Source organism: Amphibalanus amphitrite, unplaced genomic scaffold, assembly GCF_019059575.1.
Source record: "Amphibalanus amphitrite isolate SeventyFive unplaced genomic scaffold, NRLGWU_Aamphi_draft 001569F_arrow, whole genome shotgun sequence".
NCBI lineage: Eukaryota > Metazoa > Arthropoda > Thecostraca > Balanomorpha > Balanidae > Amphibalanus > Amphibalanus amphitrite.
Genome location: NW_024883062.1, coordinates 89,794 through 100,236, shown reverse-complemented (window position 1 = coordinate 100,236; position 10,443 = coordinate 89,794). Strand labels below are relative to the sequence as shown.

Genomic DNA, 10,443 nt, shown 5'->3' with positions numbered 1-10,443 from the left:
CGTTCAGGGATTTAAAACACCGTTCCCGAAGCGTTCTAAAATGTTCCTTATACGTCAAGCGACTGTCAAAATAAATCCCAAGAAACTTCGCCACCGGCCGAGTGGGAATCACCTGTCCGTAGAGCTTGATTCCCAAAGCTAGGTCGTCACAACGTCGGCGGCAAAAGTGCATTGCCACGGTCTTCGCTGTGGAAAAACGAAGGCCATTCTTACCGCTCCACCTCTCCAAACGTGTTACGGCGAGCTGCAGCTGTCTAGCCGCGTGTCGAGCGCTTGAAGCAGCAAACCAGATGGCAAAATCGTCGACAAAAAGCGATCTCCCGATGGAAACCGGGAGGTCGTCGACGATGTCATTGATTGCCACCGCGAACAACGCCACACTGAGCACCCCACCCTGGGGAACTCCGTTCTCCTGGGTAAAACTGCTCGAGAAATCACTGCCAACTCGGACTTTAAACCGACGACCCGATAAAAAATTCTTGATAAAGAGGCCCATCCGGCCGCGTATGCCGTACTTATATACTTTGGAAAGTATGCTGTGTCGTAAGACTGTATCATAGGCCGCCTCAATATCAAAGAACAGTGCTCCAAGGTGCTTCTTTTCAGTAAAACAGGTGCGTATCTCGGAATCAAGGGCTAAAATGTGGTCAGCAGGGCTGCGGTGCTTTCTAAAACCGCACTGGGCGTTTGTAAAAACACCGTGATGTTCCAGAAACCAGCTAAAACGCACATTGACCATCTTCTCCATCAGCTTTGAAAGCGATGATGTGAGAGAGATGGGCCGATAATGGAGAGGGTCATGTCCCGACTTGCCAGCCTTCAAGATAGGAATGATAATGGCTTCCCGCCAGGTCTCAGGGAAGGTGCCAGTCTCCCAAAGCGAATTGAAGGTTGCTAGCAGCGCCTCGAGGGCAACTGTGGGGAGATGACGGAGCATGTCGTTGTGGACAGCATCCGGACCTTCTGAGACGCTGCGCAACGAGCTGATGGCAGACGTGAGCTCAGCCATAGAGAAAGGCTCGTTGTACACCAAATTTTCAGCTGTGCTGAAGTCCACGGCGGCTGGTGCAGGTCGTGAGGACGGCTCTCCTCGGCAGCGCTGATAGAGTGCACGGCCTATCGTCTCTGCGACGTCTGAAGGGTGAGATATGTCCGTGTTGTTCACCCTTAAAACCGGAAGCGGAACAGAGCTGAACCGGCCTTCAATGCGCTTCATGCGTGCCCATATTTGGGTCGTAGGAGTAAAACGGTTTAAGGAACTTACGTAAGTGCGCCATGAAACAGCCTTTGCCTCCTTTAAAACGCGTCGGGCAAAAGCCCGCGCTCTCTTAAAAGCGATGAGGTTCTCAGTAGTACTACTCCGGTCAAACTTTCTAAAAGCGCGCTTCCTGGCACGAATCGCATCTCCGCATTCCTTGGTCCACCACGGGACCGGAGGACGACGAGGCTGACTCGACGTCTTGGGTATGCACCCGTTTGCGGAGTCAATGAGTAAACATGTAAAATCCTCTGTAGACATCACAGAGGGGTCGGCTCTGGATAAAACAGAAGCCTCTACAGCGGCCTGGAATTCGCCCCAGTCGGCTTTCCGAACATTCCACCTAGGTGGACGGTTGCCTGACACTGGGGACTCCTGGTGCTCCAGCCACACTGGGAAGTGGTCGCTCCCGAGTGGGTCGTCATGGACGGACCAGGTAAAAAGCTGAGCTAGCCGCGGACTGACTAAGCTCAGGTCCAGAGCCGATGTTTGACCGGAGGGTGTTGTAAAATGGGTGCGCTGTCCTGTATTTAAAATACACAGCGCCTCATCGCGGATAAAAGATTCTAAAAGTCGACCACGAGTGCCAGTCGTGTCGCATCCCCACGCCAGGCTATGGGCATTAAAATCGCCGACTACCAGGACCGGAGGTGGAAGCTCATCGACAAGTCGATGCAGCTCAACCACCGGGAGCGCTATACCTGGTGGAAGGTATAAAGAACAAACTGTCAGCTCCCGGTGGTTGAAATCAACTCTAGCGGCTACCGCCTGCAGAGGAGTCTGCAGCGGAACCTGACGTGTGGGCACACTGTGGTGCACTGCCAAAAGTACACCTCCATGGGCAATGGTCGGAGTGTCTAAGTCTCTTCTAAAAACTGAGTAACCCTTGATGGCAAAGGTAACGTTTGGCGCTAGCTTGGTCTCCTGGAGACCTAAAACAAGGGGTGTGCGCCAACGGATAAGAGACTGTAGGTCCTGGTAGTTGGCCCGGAGGCCTCTACAGTTCCACTGTAGAATAAAAGGCGTGGTTAAAAAGGCGCAAAAAGGGCGCGAATAACATGAGGCAAAGGCGCACGCAGATACCTGACTGACCACAAAAAAGGTAAAAAACACCGAGAGAAATGCACCTGGTAAAAAAGCGCAATAGCGCGAAAAAGATAAAAGGATAAAAGAGGAAATGACTACACTGAAAGACTAGACTAGGTCCTCTAACTCCGAGGAGGCGCTCCCCCCGTAACGGATGCGGGGGTGCCCCGAGCCCTCTCGGTGAAGCCTCCCTTCAGCGGAGGCAGATCGGGCATGGCTCGAGCCCTGCTGGGGCTTTTTCGCCCGAGGGGCGTCACCCTCCGAGGGCGACCAGCTCGGGGGCGTCTGCCGCTTGGCGAGGCGCCCTGGAGCCGCGGAGGACTGTTGCCGCCCCGACGGGGATGTCGAGGCGGCGGCCTGTGTCCTCGACACAGGCGTCTCTGGCAGCGGCGGTGGTGGCCGCCGCTGCGGAGGTGGAGGAGGCGGCGGGGGACCCATGATGGGCCGAGTCCCCGCCTCAGGTGTCTCCGGGGTGTCAGCGGCGGCGGCCGCGTTGGCACTCCCGGAGGCGGAGTCGGCAGACGAGGCTTCCTTAGCCTCGAGGGCCTTCTGGACGAGGCGAGCCCTCCTCGCCTCACGTGCCCTCCTCTCCTCCTCCCCCCGCCGCAGAGCCTCCTGCACCGCCGTAGACGGTCGGGGGCGGGGCGGGGTGGGTGGCGCCTTACCCTGCGCCGGGGGGCGCCGACCACCCTGTCGGCGCTGGACGACGGCCCAGCCGTCTCCATCACCGTTCGCGGCTGGAACGGGACTGGGTGGACCCCACACTGACTCTTGAGCAGCCTGCTCTGTGTTGCTCGGCGGCGCACGAGGCGCCGTGGTGTCCGCTGAGTCACCAGTGGCTACGACGGTGAGGCCGAATCGTTTGAGAAGCTGCACGAGCTGTGCTACACTCATCTGGGAGGCATCGGTAGAGTTTGTGACTCTCACCTTCTGGGCATACGAGGTCTTCGGGTGACTCTGGTTGTACACCTCCCGGGCCTCTTTGAAAGACAAATTTCTGGTAGCCTTGATGGTCATGATCTCTTTCTCCTTGACGTATGCAGGGCAAGACCTATCATACGCGGAGTGCGGCGTCTGCCCCTCTCCGCAGTTGACGCATCGGGGGGTCTCCGAGTCACAGGTTTCGTCAGTGTGGTCCTGCGAAGCACACTTGGAGCACGTGGGTCTTCCTCGGCAGTTGTCCTTTGTGTGGCCGAAACGTTGGCAGCGGAAGCAGCGCATGGGCGCTGGGACGAAAGGCCGCACGCGAACCTTCACGTAGCCCACGCGAATCTCACTCGGCAAGTCAGTAGAGTCAAAAGTCAGAATGATGTTGTTGGTCGAGACCGTGCCTCTCTTCGTCATGATGCGGCGAGCCGCTGTCACGCCGAAATCGGCGAGCCCGTCCGCAATATCCTCGTCGCTCACTCCCCTCAGATCGAAGCAGTTAATGACCCCTCGTGAGGAGTTCTTAGAGCGGTGGGGCTCCACTGTAAGCGGGATGGAGACGAGCCTCCGGCCGGATGCCCGTCCCTCGGAGAATACGAAGCGAGTAGCGTCCAACGCTTTCGCCGCCTCCTCGCTTTTCCTGAACTCGACCTCCAGCGCGCCATCACGCATCCGGTCACAACGAACGATTGAACCAAACCGGTCGCAGCCATCCTTCCGCTGGAAGGGCGACAGAGAGCTCAGCTCCCTGTCTGCGCTCCGGAAGATAAGGATCTTAGGAGATCGTGGACCTTTGTCGAGCACCGTTCGCCTGTCGGCCGAGGCCAACGGGCGAGGATCGGCCGAGGCCGAGGGATTGGACTGGGGGGAAGGGGGATCGGTCAAGTTATCCATGTGAAAGAGTTGGTCTCCGCCAGCTCGGCCGCCGACGCTCCGCAACGGCGCCGCTACAAGGCCTGGGACGGCCGAGCTGACTGTACGGGACTTGGCGGCACCTTCCGAGGGGGAGAGAGAGGCTCACCACCCCCCACGGTCGGATACCGCCTCCTCCCTTGACGCCTCGCCGAGTCACCGCCAGGGGCAGCGACAGATCAGCCCCACCGACGGAGGACGAGCACAAGTGCCCGAACCCCGCCGGCGACACCTCTCCAACACCACCCCCGGCGGCATCACGACTGGGAATGGCTCCTCAAGTGCGGCGCCCCACTGAGTGTCCCGTCCTTACAGAACTCAGGGCCAAAGAGGCGTGTTGCCCAGCCACCGCGACTGGCTCCGCACGGTGGGGGGCTCAACCTCCAGGATCCCGTTGTCCTGGGGTACGGGTCGGCTCGCCTAGCCTAGTAAAACCGGCTGGTACCCGAGGGGACGCCACTCCCCTTACACTAGCCCAACTCGGCTGTGTTCCTGCGGGTGCAAAAACAACGAAAAAGGGGTAGGAAAGGAATCAGAAGGCTGTGATCGAACGAAACGCGGACATCCGGTGAGAAGCAAAGCAAAAGCAAACAAAGACCGCTCAAGAGAAACAAAACCACGAAAACCAAAAAAAGTCGGGCCGTACCATCTGTCCATCCAGCGATCAAAGCAAGTCGTAAGCAAGCACAGGTCAAGCTGGGGCCGAGGGGGCGCTACTCCCCTTGCTGGCCGAGGCCAGGGCCGCCGCGGGGCGAGGGCCCAAGGAACCCAGACCAACAGCGACCCGGGCCACTGCCAACCCCCTGCGGGGCCAATCCTGCAGACAATCCATCCAGTAAGCAAGGCAAGTCCAGGTCAAACGCGCGTCAAGCTGGGGCCGAGGGGGCGCTACTCCCCTTACTGGCCGAAGTCACAGCCGCCGCACAGCCGGAGCCAGATGACCCCGGCTAAGCAGCAGCTCCGACCACGGTCAGCCCCCTGCGGGGTCGCTCGTTCTTCGCCCAAAAGGCGTTTTACTGGTATTTGATATGACGATGCATTATGCAATATGCATCATCTCTATTTTGCAAATTAGCTATCGACTATCGAAGCCGATTTCCATGAAAATGGTACCTAACGTGCAAAGAGCAATGCTGTCACGTGCCACGTTATGCCATTGAATTAAATAAATTCAAAAGAGCAGGATCGCTATCCCGAGTTCTCCTCTCCTTTATTGTCGCGACCGATATCCATGCCATATTACGCAGGCCGACTCTGGTCCCGGTTTATGGTCCCCGTTTGATACCTCTGGCCGTGGCCTCTGCCGCTGGATCAATGCCAGGTGTGACGGCCCGGCTCGCAGTGTTGTTCGGACCGCTGTAAACTCTGTCGCCTGTTGATGTCTGCCGCCGACAGGACTTTCTTCACGCGCTGTCGCGGGTGTCGCGCGGCACCACCGACGAGAAGGTGCGCTGGGTGTTTGACCTGTACGACCTGGACGGCGACGGGCTCATCACCAAGCACGAGATGCAGCTGGTGGTCACCGCCATCTACGACATGCTCGGTCGGCACGTGCACCCGCACCTGGACGAGCACGCCGCCAGGAACCACGTAGACACCATATTCCACGTGAGTAGTCGACTGTTCTCTGACCTATAGGGGGCCATGGGTGATCTGACATCCTTTGGGGAGACTCAAAGGCCGTCTGTGTGTTGAGGTTGACGGAACCGCGAGTGACCCCTTTATCCGTTGGAGACTTCAACAGGCTAAGACTCCGCCCGAACGACCCTGAAGGGCTGTGTCAGCAGCAGTGCCATTCTGAACGACCTACTGTAACCTTTAGTGACACTGAATGACCTCCAACTAGCTGGGGTGGCCCTGATTGGTCATTCACGCCCTCTCAAGTGCCTTCGAGACACCACACTCACTGGAGTGACCCTTCTGTGGCCATACAACACCTGGTGTGACCCTTCAGCACCTGGTATGCACCTATGTCGTTCTCCCGACAAATGTGACTAAGCAGCAGTCACCTACTAACTAAAAGTTGGTTTAATGCCTTATTAAATGTCTGATATGAGTCCACCGCACGGTAAATCTGCTTCGATGAGATATCAATCAATCAATCAATCAAAAATATATTGAAAACCAATACAATTCAAAATGAACAATATTATATATCGCTAGTGTATTGTGTATTTAATACTTTGCTATGCACTATTGCATACTGCGTCTCTGGAAAAAGCAAGCGATCGAAATAGCATGCGTTCAGCTGTTCCGTGCTTTCCGCGTGGAGACCAGGGCAGTAACGTTAGCAGTTACGATTGCAAGGGTGTGAGCATTTCTCGGCCTGAATCGGGAACTGCTCGGTCGGAACAAGCTAACGGGCCACTCAAACATTTACACCGGGCTCTCAGGTAGCCCCGGCTGCAATGGCGAGCGGCAATAATTTAACACTCGCCGAGTTATCTATAATTCGGCCCGACGGTTGGCGCGGTCAGCTGCACTCAGTTCACATTGCCAGCCATTTTAAGGTAACGGGATACAAAATGGTCTGACCTGAAACCAACTGATAAGTCAGAAAATAGCATCCTTTTAACTCACGACTTGTCCTAAGGAAGTATTGCCATATCAAGATTATAGCATCACCAAACTTATAGAACCACCTTTCACGTGTATGTCTGTTACATACGCTCACTATAGGTACTCGTAGATATTGCATGAACGGAAAATGCATCGATCAAAATTCAGTTACGATTGTAAAACATGCAGACTGTAGTGAGATGAGAATCTCACGACTGAGGAATGATGTAGAAGCTGTGCTTCTGTTATTGTGTTATACCCACTGTTTGTACATAATCTTTGCATTGGTAGTCACCCGCACCGACCGTTTAGGACGGCTTAGTACGATTTAGGACCGCTTTGCTGTCTGTTTCAGCAAATCGACGTCAACAAGGACGGCATGCTGACCCTGGAGGAGCTGCGCCAGTGGTGCGCGCGCGACCCAGACTTCCTGCGCTCGCTCAACATGCTCGACACGGTTTTATGACTGGAGCAGTGGCCGGCCGGCGCGGCGCCGACCGGTCACCAGGCTCCCCTGCAGGCGGGCCATCAGCCGTCCCTGCAGAAGGGCCATCAGATAGGCTACCAGACGGACCACCAGCCGGGCCACCAGGCTCCCTTGCAGACCGGCCACCAGCCGGGCTACCACCCGGGCTACCAGGATCACCAACCAGACTACCACCCGGGCTACCAGGGTCACCAACCAGACTACCACCCGGGCTATCAGGGTCACCAGCCGGGCTACCAGCCGCCGCTGCCGGTCCGTCACCCTCCACCCGTACCGGCCCGCCATCCGCTGCCGCCCGCCAGTCACCAGTCGCCCGTACTGACGGACTATCCGCCCCCGCCGCCCGCCCGCCACCAGTCGCCCGTACTGACGGACTATCCGCCGCCGCCCGCCCGCCATCAGTCGCCCGCACTGACGGACTATCCGCCGCCGCCCGCCCGTCACCAGTCGCCCGTACTGACGGACTATCCGCCCCCGCCGCCGACCGTAAGAGGAGACCCGGGCTCGGCTGCGCACCAACCAGCGCATCGGCCCAGTCGAGAGACAGAGGTGTAGCCCCGTGCGCCGTTATCTCCTATTCGGGAGAGTTTGTGCGTATTGTACAGAGAAAAAAAAAACGGTCGACCTGAGGGGATTGTGTTAGGTGACATTGACATTGCTGTCGGGGTATAAAAGGATGCCGTTATAGATGACGACGCTATATGATTGCCAAAGTGTTACGTTACTCGTAACTATATTATGGAGTGAATAGCACATATGTATATGTACATACATTATGCATAGATACATTAGAGTGATATAAATTATAACACAACTTATTGGAATGATAGGCCAAGCGTCCCTCTGAGGCGTTCTACAGAGGTCACCCTTACCCTTCCAATGTCTGCCTAGTTGATAAAGAACGGTCATAAAACAAATTTTGAAAATGTGGCTTCCTCAATGTCCATCGGGTCATGTCGTGGCTTGGCTTTAAGAACATGCGGCATTACGTTGAACTTCAACATCGAAGTTCAAGGCAGCATGTTTTAGGTTTAGCACGATTTGTTGCATGTAAGTTGTAGAAATTAAAAATTATTTATATGGAAACATTTGATAGCAAAATGCTACATAAGTAACACAAATATTTCCCATCCTAAAGCAAGAAATCGAGTACTGCCTGGTCATTTTCTGACTAGATAATAAAAGTTGTTTTTTTTTTGTGCATCCAAAACGCTGTTGTCAATGTCATGACTCTTATTCTTAGCATTTCGACATAAACGATTTAATCGTTAGGAGAGCTATCAGCAACTATCTGCTCAACCCTAGCTGAATCAGTCTCCTTCCGCGCTCACGGTTGTATGATGTTATAAGGTGTCCATCCTCGATTTTATGATGAAACCTTGCTCGATTGCGACTGTATGTACGATATCGTTAAGCGTTAATGTATACATATTGAACTCCGAAATGCACCATGCACTCTATAAATGACATGACATGAAGAGTGAAACTAAATAAACTGGTAGTACCGACTCAAGGTCGTGATTTCTGACACGATCCATATGGCCGCGGATGGTAAACCGCAGAAGCGTTCTCGTCCATTTTTTTTTTTGCATGTTCTGCATATCAAAAGAATTATCAATCCAGTCATAGATCCAGTCAAAACATGCATCGCCCTAGGTTTGGACTATGTTTAAGACGCAGTTACCTACATGAGATATTGACTTTGTCAACACCTTAATTTGCAATCTTTTTTATGTCTTTTTTAACTTTAGGGTAAATTGTAATTTGTAGAACTACATTTATCCAATCAAATCACGTACCAGTTAGTTCACAACGACTTGTGTGAGATCGTTTGTCCTCTCAGCATTTCGGTCTCGAAATATTTCTTAATTTGTAGGTACCTAATATTTTCCCACAAATTGCTGATAGAAGACACAGGCTATATAACTTTCGGTATGGAGAGAAAGTGATAGCTGGGGGGAAGAAGGGTAAAAATGTGAAAAACATATTTTTACAAGCTTATCATTCTAAATTCTTAAAAGCTTAAACTACTATATAACAAAGCTCTAGAGGCGACAGCATTTTTTTTTTCTTCAAAATACTTTCAAATCAAGTCGACCTGCGGAGACGGGTCGCAGGAATGGCCGCCGACCACGACCTCAGCGGCCGGCAGCGCCGTTCACAGGGCGGCCGGCAGCGCCGTGGCTGCCAAGCAGCGCCGCTCTCGGCCCGTTTAGATGACGGACGGGGCCGGCTATGAGCCGGCAGAGGCGCCGGCCGGTCCACCCGCTGTCACCGGCCGCCGCCGGAGACGGCCGCCGACCGCAATAAGCCGGCCCCGAGGTGATCCCCAGCTCAAAGGCCCGGCCGCAATATGCAAGCCGTGACGTCACTGATGAGGAAACACGGCCGGCACTCTGCAATTCCTGGATTGGATGAGAAGCCACCGTCGCCGACACCATAGAGCGCTGGAACCGCTAAGCTTTTGAAAGCAAGGCACTATGTCCGTATCTGTGAAAAGCCGATACTCTGCAACAATTGGCTCTCATAGCGCAACCTAGCAGGTTCCTGTGAGCCGACTCAAGGGTGATCTTTTCCGAATGAAAATTGCATGAAATTATGTCATCGCTTAAAAGCGCAAAGTTGCAACGGACCTCGAGTATGTAATCAAGCCACATCTTACCATTGTCAGTGCTTACCTACATAACACAGAGAATCCATGTAAAGGTAATAGGCGGTTTCATAAAGCAGATAGGTACACATACGAGGCAAAACAAAACAAAAGTCATTTTATCTACGAACGAGCTACAAGCGAGTAGTGTGCCATTTTAAAGAATATTTGGAACACTTATGCTCAGTAGGTACGCCATTTCCCTAATAAGCAGCCTTAGCCCGCCACCTCTCACTCGTCCACCTTTGGCCATTTGTTCACGGCACATCGCCTCCAGCGATCTACGGAAGCGATCTCAATCTGGTGTTTACGCCGGCTGAATTGATGGGGGACGTTGCCCTCTCCAGTATGGCACCCAGCAGCGGCATGTCTGGCCTTCGGTAGCAGCTGTTTGACTATGGGTGGGCGGAACAGATATAGAAGGGGGGGGGGGACGCCGACTAACATTGGCTCGTCTTCTTCCGACTTCGCCGGGCTAGCGAACTGATGCAATCTCTTCTCGCCCTCTCTCTCTCTCTCTCTCTCTCTCTCTCTCTCTCTCTCTCTCTCTCTCTCTCTCTCTCT

The 10,443-nt window shown here is 54.2% G+C and overlaps 1 protein-coding gene across 1 annotated transcript; it reads left to right on the top strand.

Moving 5' to 3' along the window:
- The first annotated feature begins 347 nt into the window (after window positions 1–347).
- LOC122373900 (Kv channel-interacting protein 1-like) lies at window positions 348–8,739 on the top strand. The gene is made up of 3 exons (XM_043352348.1): window positions 348–416; window positions 5,579–5,791; window positions 7,098–8,739. The coding sequence occupies exons 1-3, from the start codon at window positions 348–350 to the stop codon at window positions 7,206–7,208; spliced, it is 393 nt and encodes a 130-aa protein (XP_043208283.1). The 3' UTR covers window positions 7,209–8,739.
- Window positions 8,740–10,443: the final 1,704 nt, after the last annotated feature.

Coding starts and splice junctions, on each gene's coding strand:
- LOC122373900 (XM_043352348.1), top strand. CDS start 348: ATGTCATTGATTGCCACCGCGAACAACGCCACACTGAGCACCCCACCC. Junction 417..5,578: donor GGGGAACTCCGTTCTCCTGG/GTAAAACTGCTC, acceptor TGCCGCCGACAG/GACTTTCTTCACGCGCTGTC. Junction 5,792..7,097: donor ACGTAGACACCATATTCCAC/GTGAGTAGTCGA, acceptor TGTCTGTTTCAG/CAAATCGACGTCAACAAGGA.